This window comes from Pipistrellus kuhlii, unplaced genomic scaffold, assembly GCF_014108245.1.
Source record: "Pipistrellus kuhlii isolate mPipKuh1 unplaced genomic scaffold, mPipKuh1.p scaffold_m20_p_2, whole genome shotgun sequence".
NCBI classification, from domain to species: Eukaryota; Metazoa; Chordata; class Mammalia; order Chiroptera; family Vespertilionidae; genus Pipistrellus; species Pipistrellus kuhlii.
The window spans coordinates 148,182,334-148,201,100 of NW_023425515.1; the positions used below are offsets into that span (position 1 = coordinate 148,182,334).

Sequence of the window (18,767 nt, forward strand, 5' to 3'; positions counted from 1 at the left end):
ATTATTATTATTATTATTATTTTACCACAGCATAGTATTCCATTGTGTAGATGTACCATAGTTTTTTAATCCACTCATCTGCTGATGGGCACTTAAGGTGTTTCTAAATCTTAGCTATGGTAAATTGTGCTGCTATAAACATAGGGGTGAATATATCCTTTCTGATTGGTGTTTCTAGTTTCTTGGTATATATTCCTAGAAGTGGAATCACTGGGCCAAATGGTTCACTTTTAAAATCAAATCATTCCTTATTCAGTCATTCAGAGATATTTATCAAGTGCCAGTTGGGAACCTGGTGCTCTGCTAGGAACAGGAAAAGCTTTCTGGAGAGAATGATACTGCAACTGAGTTGGCAAAAATAAACAGTTGTTTCACTTTAAATGTTTAACCTATTGCCTTTCAGCTGTGGTCCCACTATATTCTGCTTGTAATTATGAGACTAACATTTCTTTTTGGAGGCAGCTCTGTGACAGGCACTGACAATTGGGTGTGCTGGAGAGAGACTGGGCAGCCAGAGGAAGAATATGGGACTTGCTCCTTGTTTTACTTCCTTGTCATTTTAGCATCTCAACAGTAGCATCAATGGCAACAGTTCTCCTTGTAGCAACAATGAACCTTAGCAACAGCAGTTGTGTGTAGTTTGTAGTTTTCCATACAACTAGAACCAACCTTATCAGGCCCCCTAAGTGACACCATTACTGGCTAGCTGGCTGGTGTCCTCTATAGATGACTTAGTCCCAGCTTTAGGTTTTCCCAATTCCCTACACTATCTTCTATTTGTTCCTTACCCTAGAGATTTTAACTACTTCCTAGAGTTATGTCTGTAATCCTTCAGTGCTTCCTTTTCACTCCTTTAGTTCTCTGATGCACAATTAACCATTCTTTATGTGAAACTTTCTTTGTGAAATAATTGATATAGTTTCCACCTCCTGCCTGGACTTTGACTGATACAGAAATTGATGTGCCTGCAATAATTTAAAAAATAGGCTTCATTTCTCAAAAAATTCTTGATATGTTAATAACATTTTTCAATGTCTATGAAATATATCTACAATATGTGACCTTGGACATTTTACAAATGTAAGAAATGGAAGAGTTAGTGACTAAGATGTTTTCAATATATTCCTTAAAATTGGGGTAGCCAGTTATTTGATGACAAATTGTATTTTATTACTATATACTTTTTATAAACCTTAGTTGAAGAGTAACTGACAAAGTGTGATTAATAGGTGTGGGAAACCTATGCTATAACCACTCAGAAAGAAAATTACAGCATATGTAAATAAAGTGCTTGCCTCAGGTATACATGCATCCCAGGTAATTAAAAATGAACCCACCTTGGGCAAACTAGGGAGCTGAAACCATTGGTAGCTATACTTTTTAGTAGAATGAGTTTAATTCTTAAATTAAGTTCTTTAATTAAATTCAAATTAATTGTAGTTACAAGTTAAAACATTAACATAAGTATTCAATCATTTTAAATTTCTATGAAAGCACATTGGTAGTATTTATATAGTCCAAGCAGATAATCTATGCAATTGTTGGCATTTCTTCTTAGAGTTTCTCCATTCTTTATTTATCTATTTGAAATTTTTGTTGGACTTTATGAAATAAAGTGAAGAATGTCAACAAAAATCAATTCATTTTGAATACTAAGGTTAGAAATTCTTATTTCTAGTGCTCTGTAAACTTACTGAGCATTTCCTTATGAGTTCTTTGAACTTTTAAATCCAATCCATCTTTGCATTGTGTTTTAAAAAAACTTTAAAAATATTTATTTATTTATTTATTTATTTATTTATTTATTTATTTATTTATTTCAGAGAGGAAGGAAAAGGGAGAGAGATATATCTAGAAACATCAATGATGAGAGAGAATCATTGATTGGCTGCCTCCTACATGCTCCCCACTTGGATTGAGCCTATAACCCCGGCATATGCCCTAGACCAGAATTGAACCCAGTATCCTTCAATCTGTAGGCTGATGCTCTATCCACTGAGGCAAATCAACCAATGCTGAAATGTTTCATGTGAAATAATTCTTTTTACTCTTTAAATATTTTTGTTGCTATCACTTAGGTATTTGTTTATTACAATTTATATTTGTGTTTTTTTAAATGCAGAGTTTGAGTGGTCTATAATTTAAAAATATCTGTCAATAATTGGTACATTAAATAGTTTAAGAAGTTAAAATATTCTTAAAATGGCCTCAACATTTTGCTCCAAATCCTGAGGAATGAATATTTTTGGTAGAGAGGCCAATATGCTTTCTTTAATGATATAAAATAAACATTTAAAATTATTACTTATCTGATTACTTTTTCAGAAAAAAATAAATTAATTAATAAAATATAATTTTAAGATCACATGATATCATACTCATATTCATATTTAATCCAAATTCCAGCAGGAAAGATAGACCATATAGGCAAAAAGCAACATTTAAAGAGATAAGGTCTGATCATTTTCCAAAACTGATGAGATCATAAAACATAAAATCACAGGTAGAGAAAGTACACAAGAATAATGTATACAAATCTCACACATGAGCAAGGATTTTTAAAAATTCTAGATAGGCTCGAATTGCATACAGTTTATATAGAAGGTCATTATCATTGTTATATCATGATCATGTTGGACCTATTTCAATAATTCAAAGGTGGTCTTATATTAGAAACTGTCTCTATGTAATTCACAGCATTAATAGATTCAAGGAGAAAAAAATGCTATCACCTCCATAAAGGTCAAAAAGCTGTTCATAGAGGTTGGCATCTCCTTATGATAAATTTTCTTAGTAACTTAGAAATAGGAAGGTAAATTCTGAAGCTAAACTAAACTAACAGTAAGGAATATTCTTAACAAAACATTAAGTAAATTTCCATTAAAATAAGAAATAAGACAATAACAATTACTTCTTTTCAACTATTCATAGACTTTTGATTCACTACACAGAATAATCTAAAGAATCTTCACCTGAAGATATGTTTTAGAGAGAGTAGAGAAGGGGAGTTAAGGAGAGAGAAAGAGGGAGAGAGAGAGAGGAGAGAGAGAGAGAGAGAGAGAGAGAGAGAGAGAGAGAGAGAGAGAGAGAGAGAAAGAAAGAGAGAGGCATGAATTCCTGCATGGGTGGGATCTGGACAGCCTGACTATGGGGAGGGGACATGGGCGGTTGGCAGGCCTGCCTGCTGCTCAAACTTCTGGTCGAGGGGACAATTTGCATATTAGCCTTTTATTATATAGGATATACACTGATACGCCAGATTATTATGCATTCAGAGAACATAATAATCTGTACACACAGTGTATAAATTAGGATGAATCAAATTTTAAATAATAAAATTTCAAGGCTCTTTGATTTTATTATTTTCTCATAAATTTGAGCTTTAATTCAATATTTATTTTTTGGTTATTATTTGACAGTCTTCCTAATTCAGTTGCAGAGAAAGTTTATAATTTATAATGCTTATAAAGAATCTAATTATTTGAATTGGATAATCATGTTTTAATATAAAATAGAATGCATACTATAATTCCAATTTGATAAATAGAAATATCTCTATAAAACATATAACTAGTATATATTACATCAGAGCGAAGTGAAATTTCAAATCTCATTCTCTGACCTCTCTAGCAGGAGAGCAAGAAGTCCAGCCTTTCTTGGGAACCTCCTCTCCAGTTAGTTCTTTTAGGAGTCCCATTGTGGTGATTGTGGGATGGAGAGACAAGGGAAACCCCCACTTAACAGAAGATATGGTTTCCCACTGTCCATTGTCAGTAGGTTGCTTCCCATTTTGCTGTATGTTGATGAACTCTAAACTGTACACAGATCCCACTGCAGTCTGCTGTTTGTCTCCTCTAGGCTCAGCTCTTTTCTTTTTCTGCCTTGCAGAAGACTTTCTTACTTTGCTTCTTAGGACCGACTCTTTTGAAGGTTGCTGAGGGTTCTAAGTGACACTTTCCTTCATACTATGGTCCTCCCCTTTCCAGTGCAGGGAGGGGGACAGTGAGTTAGTGAGACAGGCTGGGAGCTAAGAAGCTGGGGCTGAATTAGAAGGATGGTCAGTAGGGCTTCACACTGGTTCTGGATCACTTCCTGATGCCATCACCCTCCAGGCTCTGCTGCTCAGTCTGCTCTATATTCTTCTCACCCGTGGCAATTTGCTTTTCAGGGCTCCATTATTTCTTCCACCAGTTCAGGACAATAGGGACTCAGTTCATTGGATAGAGCTCTATACCTGAAATCTACACCTACCATTGGGTTTCTGAGCCTTGTAACAATGACTGGATCTGTTTTAGTGGCCCTGACCATTCTATGACTCTGGGAAGATCTGGATCATTATATGATAGTACACAGAGTATTTTAAGGATTGATGTGATCTAATTACCTTCCACTCTGAAATCAATAAAAAATATATATAAAAACCCCCACCTAAACATTAATAACCTATTATGTCCCTAGAAGTTTGCCCAGGATTTTTTGGTGGTTACTGATGTTAGAAACATAAAATAATACCTTATGTCTAGAATTTTTCATTATAACAAGAGCATCCATAAATAGATATTTCAACTTCGAATCTCATTTGGGATATTTATATTGATTCTTAAGCAAGTAAATTTTTGTTATTCTTATTAGGCTTTCACATTCTAAGGTTTTTAAAAGTTACTTATTGTAATTTTCTCTCCATATCTGTCTCATTACCATGCCACACAAATGAATCATCTAACAGTAATCTCCTGGGTGTCAACATCTAGCTGTAGAATAGAATTTAATCCCCTTTCTTTCATATTACATTATATCCAGAGGCCTCTTATCATAGATAATTCTCTTATTTTTTCATTAAAGGTTGTATTGTCAGAGAAATAATAGTCCCACACATATGATTAATAAAACCAGACATTTGATTAAAAGTGAATAACATTAGGAATATGAAGTTCCATAATTATACTTCCCATACTACTCCAAATAACTGTGTATTATAACATTAAGTGCTCTGGGGTAACTGAAAAAAAAATTAAGAGTCTTCTTTGTGACCATTAGGGAATATTGGAAGTTGAAAAGTAAAAAATAAATGTTTCTGCTAGGATGATTTCTTAGATACCATAAAGCATGTTAAAAAATATTTATTTTAAATTTACTTTTAATAAGTGTATTTTCAAAAAATATATATATATGCTATTCATTTTTGTTTCCAAATATCTCTCTAGATAAAAGCCTAATATGCAAAATGTCCCTTGGGAGTTTGACCTATTAGGAGTTCACTCGCTTGCTATGACCCGCGCTGGCCACCTGGGGACAGTGCGGGACAAAGGAGGGCCCTGGCTGGCAGCCAGCAGCTAGGGACCTTACCCATGCAGGAAGTTTTGTGCATTGGGCCTTAGTTTATAATAAAACATTGATTCACAAACTATACAAATGAAAGGCTTGCAAAATGATATACCTGATGAAATTATAATTCACTGAAACACATAATAAATGTTTATTATAGAATATTGTGCATGAAATTCTCTCAAAAAGCCTACAAAAGAGATGAGAGTGAGATCCTTGCTTTAGTAAAGAGGATTTTGATGAGAGAGAGTGAGATACAAAGCCAAAGGAGCCCACCTAGCCGGAGATGGCGTTGAGAGTCAAATCTCAGTTGTCATGATCCACTGTCTATGGTTTTTCAACTACTAGGCCAAGCTACATCTCTTCATAAAAGTGTGGGCAGATCCTAGCTTCCTAAGGACTAATTTTAAAGCTACCAGTATTAACTAGTTTTGTCACTGTTATTGACCATCCAGGCTACCCTATAACAATGTGGAGTGCCTGCAAAGCAGGGCAAACTTGACAGTGAGATGTAGCAGGCAGAGGAAGACTCTGAACTTATTTGTCCTTGGCCTCTCTCAGGTTGCACATCATGTGTACACTTAGAGTCTATGTATACTGGCTCTGGGGCTGCTATAGGAACTATGGTTGTTGAAGAACCCTCACAACAGAAACCAGATGAACTGCCAAGCCTGATGCTGGAAGGAAGATAAAGCAGAGATTCATGTATCTATAGCCAATGAGAGCTCAGTGGTGGCAGGTCCAGCAAGAGGGAGACGGCCACTGCTCCCAGGGAATATTGCCTGAGCCCAGAGAAGTGACGACAGGTTTGGAGCCACAAATTTAACACAGGAGGCAGGCCCAGCTGCAGACAGCAGCCCAGAGCATGTGCTGCCAGCGTGCTTCTGAAAACCAGCCCGAGGCCAGGATAGTCCCTTTCCCCAAGTCAGAAAGACGGGAAGCCTCCTTTCTACATATCCAATCCATCTTATGGAGAAAAGTAGGGAAGGCGAGAGGATACACGAGAGACAGAAATTTTATGCCAAGAACATGAGCACAATGTAGAGGAACCATGTAACCTTTAAAGAAGGTTAAACTTTTAATCACACAAGAGTGAAAGTACTTTTTTTCGCCTTCCATAAACAGCTAATCGAATGTGGGCTAATGATCAGGTTAGTTATGGTTATAGTAGAAAATTTTTTTAAATTTTTTTGCATATTCAACATGCAGTGTAATTTACACCGACACCCCATGTACATGAGCATTTACTGAGAATCACGTTTTCCAGGTCCGGTACCTGCATTATCTCATTGAATCCTCACACAAGCCTTGTAAGGGAGGAACCATCATCATCTCCACTTTATAGAAGAGGAAGGTGAGGCTTAGAGAGGTTCAGTAATTCACACATGGTCACATCGCTAGCAACATAGCTGGGAAAGGAAAGCTGATTCCTTAACTGTCTTAACTTATAAATAATTAAATCCATTTTATTATGAATTGGATTTTTGATGTTTGAAGATGTTCAAGTGGAAGACTTTCTGACATAGAAAGCTGGTGTGCTTGCAAAGGAGTATTTGCTTTCTAATTTGCATTTGAGACTTTAGTCTTCAGACACATTTTAAAGGACACCTAAGCCTGAAAGGAGAAATCAGAATTCTGTCCTATTTGATTGTAGTGAGGTTGTAACATGTGTCCACTAGGAAGATACTTCCAGTACAATTAGAAATAGAAGACAATTGACGTTTCCTCTCCACCAAGCAGCCTCCAAGGCAGGAGTTTTCAAGGTTTAGATTCCTAGTCAAGCCATGTAAGTCGGTGACTCCTTTGAGCTCATTTCCATAAAGTTACCATGGCGACATGTTAAAGTGGGATAAAATGAGATAACCTCTGTCATACCCTAGACATGGTGCCTGCCACATAGCTGATGCTCAAAACTGTCAAACTGCATCTGCTTATCCCCCTTGTTGCAGTGAATCCTAGTGTTATCCAGTTCTCTGTGGCTTGCTATAGAGTCAAGCAATTATTTCAATCCCCAGATTTTATTTTGTTTCTATATTCAGCAAATGCAAATGTACACTTGCTGACTTGATACCTGGGGCTACAAGGACAAAGAAAAAAAATCTCCTGGGGTGTATTTATCAAGTTTAGAAAATGCATTCGCTTACCAGCTCACTGAATTCGTTATTTCCTAGGTCAAGTCTTTCCAGCTGGGCCAGTTTGTGCATTGACCTGTAACAGATGGAGAAAAATACCATTGTGAGGCAAAGCGTGACACATTACTCGAAGAAACACCTCACCCACCTTCCTGTTAGATTTACCTGTTTGTACAGTGCACAGCAGCAGGGGTGCTTTCCAGCAAGAACTAAACTGCAAATAACAGTAACCTATGCAAACTGCCACCTGAAAACCTTTAGTAGTTTACCACGTTCCCAAATGCCAGGCTAGTTAGAGTACAGGGTTGGCTGCTTTATAAAAACCTGGGGAGCTTGTTAAGCATCTACACCAGTAGGAGGTATGGTTTTGAACAACTATATTTTTAAGCCACCACAGGTTTGGGAACCAATGATAGCCCAATTCCTAGCAGAGCATTCTAAAACGCCACAATATAGACACAATAGCACCATCAATTTTGTCATTTTCTACTTCCCTCCATGAACTTTGGCTATAGACAAACGTTATATTCACTGTCTCCTAAACATATTGGCTTGGATGCTCTGAATAACTGCAGAACCTTGGGGCAAAAGATGCTATTAACGATTAGCGATACCTTAGCACATGCTATACGCATCAGCATATCTCAAGCCACTCTCAAGTAGAACATGCAACATAAGAAAAGATAGTTTATTTGAGTGCCAAATTTTTACCTCTCCACTGACCAGAATGCTGCCCTTATATAAGCTGATTATACAGAAATTCTGGGGATATCATTGACTCAAATCTTAGAAAATTTAGAGCCTTCATTTTTAGAATGAATACAGCAATTTTTTACAGGGCTTTTATGAGCATTAAAATATTAAATGAAATATTAGTATAATCCAGACACTGCTGAGCACTCCAAAATGCAAAACTGTGTGTACCCTTTATTCACTCAGCAACTGTTTTTGAAAGATCATGCACCAGACAATCTTCTGAGGTCTGGTTACAGCAGCGAATAAACAAGACAAAGACTCCTGCCCAAAAGGACTTTATTTTACAGTGGTGGTGGTATGTGTGTATGTGTGGGGAAAGAAGGATTACAATTAATATTAAGTAAAATAAAATAATATACTAGAAGGTTATAAATGCTATGGAGAAACTCAAGTAGTTGAGGTACACAGGAAGAATTTACATGGAGGATTGCAATTTTTAAAAGAGGGGTCAGGTAAGGTCTTACTCAAAAGGACAAAATTTGAGCTGAGGCTTAAAAGAAATGAAGGAGCATGCCAGTGCGTCAACTCTAAAGCAGGGACATGTTACTTGCTTGAAGACATTCCAGGAGAGTAGTATGGCTGAGGCAGAGGGAGGGAGAGGGAGAGAAAAGAGATGATAATGAGGAGGTAGATAAAAAGGGCGTCTTAACAGCCCAATAGAGACATTGGCTTTGATTCTGAGTAAGATGGAGGGTCATTGAAAGGTTTTGATCAAAGGTAGGACTGAAGTGACTCTTTAAAAGATAATAGCATATTCAGGAAACAGCAGGTTAGTAACTATAGTAAAAAATAGCAAAAAACGAGGCAAATAATAAGAAATCAGGAATAATATGTAGGAAGGGGCCATGAGGTCATACATATCAGGTCAAGGAATTTGAGTTTTAGTTTAAAGGCAATAAAACTTTAAAATTTAGATAGGGAAAACTTATCAGACTTGTATTTTATAAAGCTCACTCCAGGAGCTTGGAATGGTGTGGATAATGGGGAGAGGATGTGCTAGCAGAGGCTAAATAAAAAATGGCCCTGAAAACCATGTGGTAATAACTGATTGGATGTGGGAGGTAAAAAAGAGGAAAAATTAAAGATAATTTCTTTAAAAATATATATTTTATTGGTATTTTTACTGAGAGGAATAGAGAGGGATAGAGAGTTAGAAACATCGATGAGAGAGAAACATTGATCAGTTGCCTCCTGCACACCCCCTACTGGGGATGTGCCCGCAACCAATGCACATGCCCTTGACCAGAATTGAACCTGGGACCCTTCAGTCTACAGGCCAATGCTCTATCCACTGAGCAAAACTGGTTAGGGCTAAAGATAATTTCTTGATTGAGTAGCAGTTATAGGAATATTGGAATGGAGTGGATCTAAGGTGGAGATAGGTTGGATGTAATGAATGCTATTTAAAATACTATAGTGACTTTAAAGTGAATGCGAGAGACCTTTATTAGGGAAAATGTGTATGTGTGTGTGTGCCTGTTTGAGAAAAAGAGGAAGGGTGGGCATTAGGGAGAGAAGAAGAAGAAGAAGAAGAAGAAGAAGAAGAAGAAGAAGAAGAAGAGGAGGAGGAGGAGGAGGAGGAGGAGGAGGAGGAGGAGGAGGAGGAGGAGGAAGAAGAAGAAGAAGAAGAAGAAGAAGAAGAAGAGAGAGAGAGAGAGAGAGAGAGAGAGAGAGAGAGAGAGAGAGAGAGAGAGAGAGAGAGAGGAGAGAGAGAGAGAGAGAGAGAGAGAGAGAGAGAGAGAGGAGGGAGAAAGCTCAGATAAAAGTTTAGACTGGAAATAAATATTTTAAAAATAAGTGGAATATTTCTTGTCTACCTAAAATTTGTATCTCCTTTTTTAATACACATACCATTTGCTTTCTTTTCCAGGGTTTATTTGGTATTTATCACTTAATTTCTTGAATTATTAATTTTTTCATGTATAGTACATGCCTCCTTTCTCTACCAGATCTTAAAATACATTTTAAAATGCTCATAAGGACTGCCATCCATTCAGCCACCCAGCATTCCAAAGGTTGTGCAACCTTGTCGGCAACATCTAAGAAAACATCTGCCTCGCCTCCTGCCAAATCTATGCCATGAATAGATGCATCTAATGGGAAAAGTGGCTGGGCCACATGAAGAGAAAATTACATTTTCTTCTGAGCCTGAAAACATTAAAGAATGGTAAATTCTTGCAAATCTTGTTTCTAGCAACAAGCAAACAATGAGCAGCAAGGCGTTGGAAACCAAGGATCTAGTGGCCAAGTGTGGCAAGTGAGAGAAATGAGCACAGCAATAGCAGAGCCACCTGCATGTGACTTGCCCTGTGGTCTTAGGCAATTAATATTTTAGTGAGAACCACCATTTATTTACATTATGATTCATTACTGTTAATGAATCGAAATGTAAATATCTGTGTTTTCCGATGGTCTGAGGCTCTACAACAGCAGCTCTCAACCTGTGGGTCACAACCCACAGGTTGAGAACCACCAGCAGGGTCGCCTAAGACCATTGGAAAATACAGATATTTACATTACAATTCATTAACAGTAGCAAAATTGCAGTTATGAAGTAGCAACGAAAATAATTTTATGGTTGGGGGTCACCATAACATGAGGAATTGTATTAAAGGGTCGCAACATTAGGAAAGTTGTGAACCAATGATAGAGACTTAGTAAAAATTCTCTGTGTTTCTCTTACAAAACAAGACCAGATTCAAATCTGGCACTCCTGTTATTGTAAATAAAGATATTTACATTATGGTCCAGTTGGCATGGCTTGATGGTTGAGCATTGGCCCATGAACCAGGAGAGCACAGTTTGATTCCAGGTCGGGGCACGTGCCTGAGTTTGAGGCATGAAGCCCAGTAGAGAGTATGCAGCAGGCAGCCAGCCAATCAATGATTCTCTGTCATCATGGGTGCTTCTCTCTCTCTTTCCTTCTCCCTTCCTCTCTGAAATCAATAAAATATATTAAAAAAAAGAATTATGGGACACAGGTAGGCTTATTTGTTAATATTTTCTGGGGCTATATTGCCTGGCAACAACAGAATTGAGACACCATTTAGATCACAGAATCTCTGATTACCAGGTGTCACTCAGGTTTGAACACTATTCTGTAGTGTGGGTCTCTAAGACAATGTAGAAAAAAGTGATTTTTTTTTTTTTACATTTATATTACTGTTGTTCAAGTGTGCTTCCTTTTGTGAGAGGAGAGTTAACCTCTATGCCACCACTAAGCCTTGTTATTTTAGTTTTAGGCTACTGCCTTTGAAAACTGTGCTTCATATATTCATACCTAGGGAACTATATTTTAAATGTATATGCTAGCTTGCTACCATCCCTTTTCCATTCTTTTGAATGGGCAACATTTTTTTTTTTTTTGCTTGTTCTGGTACAACAAGTAAGTTTTCTTTCCCATGAGGTGTTCTGAACTATTTTCTAAAGCTTAAGTTCAGTTACTTAAAATACATTTTCTTCTATTATAATTTTATCTCATTTTATTTTTTATGCTCTTAGTTTCCATCATTGTTTAATTGTTATCACCAAAGTTTCCTTCCAGCATTACCTTCTCACTTCTGTTTTTGAAGTTATTTGTCCAATATGACTTTATATCTTTAAGATCACTACACTTTTACTTTTGTTTTTGATGATGTCATTCAATATTATTTCTTATGTTTCACACCTTTCAAATGGACTGTTTTTACATCAAGATTTTATCCAGTCTGTTACATAGCCTTTTGCTTTTCTGGATCATATGCTAGTTGCTAAACTATAATCATTCTATCAAATTGTCCAAAAAATGTTCCTTTCAGATGAACATATGAAATATGTTTTTAATTCCATCAGGATACAAGCAAGTAAAGCTTTGCCAGATAAATAAAATAGAACTCATGGCATTTTTATGGTAGTAGTGTCCTTTTCTGAGAATTCATTCACTCATTTTGCGATTGTTATTGCAGGTACCATGTGGATATTGTAGTTACAAAGATTTCTGGGACTCAGTGTTTCCCAACTGCGGAACTATTGACATTTTGACTGATTACTTCTTTAATACAAGAGCCTAGTGTGAGCTTTGTAGAATGTTTACCACATCCCACACAGTCTACACTTTGAAAGACTTATTTTCCAAATGGGAATGACCTTTAAATGAATAGTTACTTCACAGGGTGATAAGTGCTGGGATAAAAGTATGTATAGATTGCCATAAGAGCTAAAAAAAAAAAAAAAAAAAAAAAAAAAAAAAAACAACAACAACAACAAAAAAAGAACGCCTAGCAGTTGAGTAATTAGGGGAAACTTCAAGAAGAGCTGACATTTCCGCTGCGTTTTGTAGAACCTTGCTCTATGAATCACATGTATTTGCACATATAAAAAGAATCAGTGAAAATAATAAGAGTACAATATTAACACATGTCCTCAAAGGAAGTGATATAAGATATTTTGCACCACAGTAACTCTAAAAATTCCCAATAAACTTTGCTGCATTACACCCTATGATCCTTCCCTCATGGCTGGCTAAGGAGTCTTCTGGGGTGATTTTGTTCACCATAGGAAGGCTAGCAGCATCCAAGGGCTCTACCTACCAGATAGATTTTCACAACCAAAGTATCTCCAGGTATTTTCAAATGTGCCCTGGGTTGGGGTGAGAGGGAAAAACCACCTTGCACTGTCATCCATTTTGCTAGAGAAATACTTTAGGTCTTTATCCCTTCACTTTACTGGTTAGGAGGAGGTGACCTTTTTATCTCCATTTGTTTACCTCCCTGCTAGGTGAGTTCTCATGTGGCCTGTCCTTATGCAATTCAAGCCAGCCTGCTGGAGAGATGCAGGCATTTGACTTTGCACCTACTTCCTTACAGCAAGTACATGTGGATCTGGGGTTATCTTTTTGTCCTTACAGGGTGTGATTTCCTCTTACAAATGACTAGCCTTGAAGATGTGATGGCCACCATAGGTTAGCAAGCAAGTATTAGACCTGGTCACACATTTGGGCTATGCCCTCAGTCAGTAACAGTGAAATTTTGACCTCTATCTAGCTGAACCTAATATCTTGCTGATTTGTAAATTTACCTATTAATAGTTATCTTCTGGAGAAATTTTAATGCAATTGGTTGTATTTAATAAAGTTTACTGACCTATGGTCATATTATATATGTAAAATGGTAGAAATGTGTAAAATTTGATTGTTACTCTTATCATTGCTATCTCTCCAGTCTATCATGTTCTTTTCCCAAAAGTATCAGAGCTAATACCTTTTTCTCATCTCAGCTTATGTTTCCTTTTTAAGACAGTCCATCTCCACTACCCAAACTAAAGTCTCCTTTTTGCCTTCACTTTGTATATTTTTAGCCTGTTTCATTTTCTTTTTAACCTTTATCACTGAAAAATATCATACGTTTATGTTAGCGAATTCATTCTCCCCCCCCGCCGCAAGATTTAAGATCCATGAAGGCAAGTAACTTGCCAATCTTATTCACACCATAAATAGCTTCCCAATCACTGTTCGTTTAATGAAGATATTTGTGTATGCATACATGAATTATTCTTTACCAGTGAGAAGTCTGAATACTAGACTATTTACAAAGAAACACCACTATTATCTGGATGTTGTGGAAATATTGGAATGGAGTGTATATTTTTACATTTACATTTCTGTCAGGCATCTACAATTAACAGTTGCCATGGAGATATCCTGATATTTTTCATTTCATTTTGCTTACTAATTTTAATGAAAACTATAATGAATATATATTTGTTCAAGTACTGTGGAATACACATGATGGAAAAAGGTAGATAAGTCCGAGGATCACTAGTTCCTAGATACCTACATCTGCTGGCAAGTTGACTTTGACATTTCTGATAATATGCTTTTTAGAAATTCAAATAATGAAGTAAATATTAGGTGAAATGCTTAGGTATGTTTTTCATTTATCTGAATATCTGACATATCACAACAAAACTATGCAGAGTAGGTAAGGGCATGGAATTTGGATTCAGGCCACCTTGGTCTGAATCCCAGTTCTACTTCTCACTAGTTATTTGACTTGGAACAAATTAAAAGATATTTTTGCACCTTAGTTTTCTCATATGTGATATGGGGATGCTAATAAGAATCCCTATATCATAGGGTTAATGTGATGATTAAGATAGTAAAGGTAAAGTACATAAATAGTGCCAGACACATGGTAAGTGCACTGTAAGAGTAAGCTGCAAAATACTTTGGAAAAAAATAAAATAAAATATTCTGGGAATGCGTTCAAAGTTAGAAATTACTTAATAAATTGTCTAAATCAGAGTTTCCTAAAGTTCTCCTAAGGAATTATAGGTGAGTTAAAAAAATTCAAATGGACAGGGCATTTTTGAAAACAAGAGTTAGATTTCTTATTGGCAGGACTTCTAAAATAAAATATACAGATGTTCATTGTGATTCTCTAACAGATTGAAACATTTCAGAGATATTTCCTGTTTATGTGACCAAGAACATTTTTCTTTACTCTCTTTTAGTACATTTCTTAGACAAGGACCACAGTTTAAAAAAACTTTTTGGAGATGATGAAATTGAATTCCATGAAATCATGTACATAGTCATATTTAAGCATATTATTCTAAATACTTAAATTCCAACAGATCACATTTCTTTGTCTGCTTGAAATTCTGACCTGTTAGAGTTTTCTGTCACATCAGCACCCAATATTCACTTCAGGCTTTTCTTGCATTTTTTACTTTTTTGGACATGAAACCCTGGTCTTATTTTTACATTCCCTTTAAAGACCATATTAGGCCCGACGGAAGGTACAGTTCAATTTCAGGTCAGGGCACATGCTGGTTGCAGGCTTGATCATCAGTGTGAGAGTTTCAGAGGGCAGTTGATCAATGATTCTCTCTCATCATTGATGTTTCTATCTTTCTCTCCCTCTCCTTTCCTCTCTGAAATAAATAAAAATATATTAAAAATAAAAAAAAGGCCACATTGGTGTTTGTACTGGCATTATTCACTGCAACCTCAGAAAGAAAATGCTCACTTCTTAGGGACAGGAGAATTGTCCACTTGCTTGAGGTGACACAGAAAGTTAGTGACAGAGCTGATATGGAATCATCTCCATCTAAATCTGGCCTGATTTGTTTGCTTCACCATTGATTAAATCTGACTGTTTTTATGAAAAGTATGTGCTCTGCAGCTCACTGTAGTCTAAGAGGAGTCAGCAAACTGTTATTGTAAAGGTCCAGATAGGAAGTGTTTCAGGATTTGCTGTCCATATGATCTCTGTCACAATTCTGCTGTCGAACAAAAGTAGCCACAAACGTTAGGTTGACAAATGGGCATGGCTATCTATACTAATAAAAGGGTAATATGCATAGACCAGGGGACATTCTGGGAGACCTTACAGACACCCTTCTGGATAAAGCCATGGTGGCAGGGCCAAAGCAGAGGCAGATAGGGGTGATCACGTTGGCAGGGAGAGTCAGTTGGAGATGAGTAGGCCAAGGAAGGGCAGTTGGGGATGAGCAGGCTGGAGGGTGGGCCAGTTGTGGGAGAGCAGGCCAGTGGTGGGGAAGGCAGCTGTGGGCAATTAGGCCAGAAAGGGGGGCAGTTGGGGATGAGCAGGCTGGTGTGGGGGGAGTTGGGGGTGAGCAGGCTGGTGGGATGAGCAGTTTGGGGCTAGCAGGCAGGTGAGTGGTTAGGAGCCAGTGGTCCCGGATTATGAGAGGGATGTCTGACTACAAATTTAGGCCTGATCTTGCAGTTGGACATCCTCCAAGGGGTTCCAGATTGGAGAGGGTGCAAGATGGGCTGAGGGACAGCCCCCTCTGTGCACAAATTTCATGCATCGGACCACTAGTCTATAATAATAAAAGTGTAATATGCTAATTAGACTGGACGTTCTTCTGGATGTCCTTCCAGACATCCTCCTGGACAACCTTCTGGACAAAGCTGCAGTGGCAGAGGCTGAGGCAGAGGTGGTCACCGAGGCAGGTGAGGGCTGAGGCAGTAGCAGCCACAGCAGCAGAGGGAGCCGAGCCCATTGCACAAATTTTTTGCATTGGGCCTCTAGTGTTCCAATGAAGCTTTGTTTATAAAAACAGGGATACCATCCTTGGACCATAGTTTCCCAACCTCTGGTCATATCAGTCCTTAAAATTTCACACCGAGATGACTTTCTAGGTTTATAAGATTGGCCCTAAAAAATCTTCAGGTAATCCTTGAATACAGATATGGCAGATAAATTAGGACTGAGGATCCTTATTATTAGGGAACTAGAGGCTCAGTGAACAAAATTTGTGCACAGAGGGGGAGGTCCTCCTCAGCCCAGCCTGCATCCTTTCCAATCCAAGACTCCCCTCAGGGGATGTCTGACTGATGGTTTAGGCCTGTAGTCGGATATCCCTCTCACAATCCTGGACTGCTGGCTCCTAATCACTCACCTGCCTGCCTGCCTAGTCACCCGTAACTGCCCTCCCATGCTGGCCTGATTGCCCTTAATTGCCCTCCACTGCTGGCCAGGTCACTCCCAGCTGCCCCCCTGCCAGCCTGGTCACCCCTTACTGCACCCCTGTTGGCCTGGTCATCCCCAACTGCCCCCTCCCTGCTGGCCCCTCCACCAGCCCAGTTGCCCCTCACTGCCCTTGCTGCCAACCTAATCACCCTCAACTGCCCCCCCACCAGCTGGTTGCCACTAACTGCCCCCCTTACTGGCCTGATCATCCCTAAACTGCCCCTTCTAGCCAGCCTGGTTACCCCCAACTGCCCCCCTGCCAACCTGGTCACCCTTCACAGCCCCCTCGCCAGCCTGGTCACCCCAAGCAGTTCTGCTATTCAGTCGTTTGGTCATCCCTCACTAACCCCTTGCTGGCCTGGTTGTAGGCAGCCATCTTATGAGGGTGTGATGGTCAATTTGCATATTACCTCTTTATTATATAGGATTGCCAATAATAACCATTTATATGCTATTTGAAATTCCCATTTTTTTTTTAGGGTATATGTTACTGGAAATTAGGAACATTTTTTTTTTAAACTCAGTCATTCGATTGCATTTATGAATATCAGTCCTTACTAGCATGCTATTACTTTCTATCAATAGCATCTACCCAATTGAAAATCTGGAAAAAGATTCTAGTTGGAACAATGATGGAAAATAATGCATAGCTAGGTTCATCTGTCACTTTAATGAAATTATACAATCTATGATCTTGTCTTTTTATCAGACTCAGAGGTTTTATGTATTTAAATGTACCATTACCTCTGAAGCCACATAGAGTTGGCAGGACTATTGTTTTCCCATAAATTCCCAGTGCAGTACTTGGGTTTGCGGTCTCTCGCAGGATCCTACAAATTTTTGGCACAGGCTTATGCATTATGAGCTCATACATTCCAGCTCTTAACTTGTCTTTCAAATGTGCTCAAATACTCTCTAATTAGTGATGATACATGGCACAAGGATCAGAAAACTCCTTTTTTGCTGTTATTGTCCAATGCATTTTTCTTATTGAAACTTAGAGAAAGAATATACTATCTTTTCACTTTGCTTAATCTGTGACCTATATCTAATGGACATTTACATTTTATAACTAAGACCTGCCAATTTTAACCATATTATCATGTTCTTCCCTTGTTAATAATCTCTCTGGAAAGGAATCTCATATTATAAATTTTTGAAATAATTTTTCTTTATAGCACAGATACTCAAGACCAGATGCCTAGGTATTAACATTCTTTAAAAATGCAAATGCTGGCACAATTCATGTTGAGAAATCATAAATAAATCACCTTTAGACACCAAGAAATATTAAACATTTCTTATCTAATGACAGATAAACATAATTGCTAAGATCAGATTTTTATATAAAAATTTTACTTTATTACTGTACCTTAAAACTAATGTCACAGCTATTATTTTTGTGCACTCCCTATCACTTTAATTCCTGTTCTTCCTAAGAACAACAGCGACAAAAGGCTAACCTGGCTTCCTGGAATCTTGTAGAAGGATATGTAACCAAACTAAACAGACAGTATTTTGTAAAAAAATATTGGAAAGGCAATTCTTTTAGAAAAGTATGTTAATATTTCTCGATTAAGGTATTACTTTTTTACAGCATTTAATTTATTATGATGAATATTTAGAGTATATTCCTATATAATAAAGAGGTCATATGCAAATTAACCCTCATGCCGTTACAAGATGGCTGTGTTCGCCCAAAATGGAGGTGGGTTCCCTTAAGAACGATCAGCAGGGACCAGGGGCTGCACGGTGCCAGGCCCGGGTGGGGGACCTGAGGATGTGCCTTTGTCCAGTGGGGCTTGACTGGGGACCTCAGGGCACCCACTTCTCCTCCCTACCCCTCTGCCCCCCTGCCCTGGTGCTGGGCTGGGGGGCCTTAGGCCGAACCCCTTGCCAGGTGAGGCTTGATGGGGGACCTATGGCATGTCACCAAGCCTGCATCTGAGGCTACACCCTCCACCCAGCAGGGCTTGATGGGGGACCTGAGGCTGAGCTCCCCACCAGAGAGGCTTGACAGGTGATCTGAGGCTGTGCCCCAAGCCCACACCAGACTGGGGGACCTGAGGCTGCA

At 38.1% G+C, this 18,767-nt stretch overlaps 1 protein-coding gene across 4 annotated transcripts in view; it reads right to left on the bottom strand.

Moving 5' to 3' along the window:
• The window catches only part of LRRC7 (leucine rich repeat containing 7), a 473,031-nt gene that overhangs the window by 165,342 nt on the left and 288,922 nt on the right, over positions 1-18,767 (bottom strand). For all 4 annotated transcript variants that reach the window (XM_036444989.2, XM_045584480.1, XM_045584479.1 and 1 more), the window contains one exon: positions 7,470-7,533. In XM_036444989.2, coding sequence (XP_036300882.1) covers positions 7,470-7,533 — 64 coding nt within the window. The remainder of the gene's footprint in view (positions 1-7,469; positions 7,534-18,767) is intronic.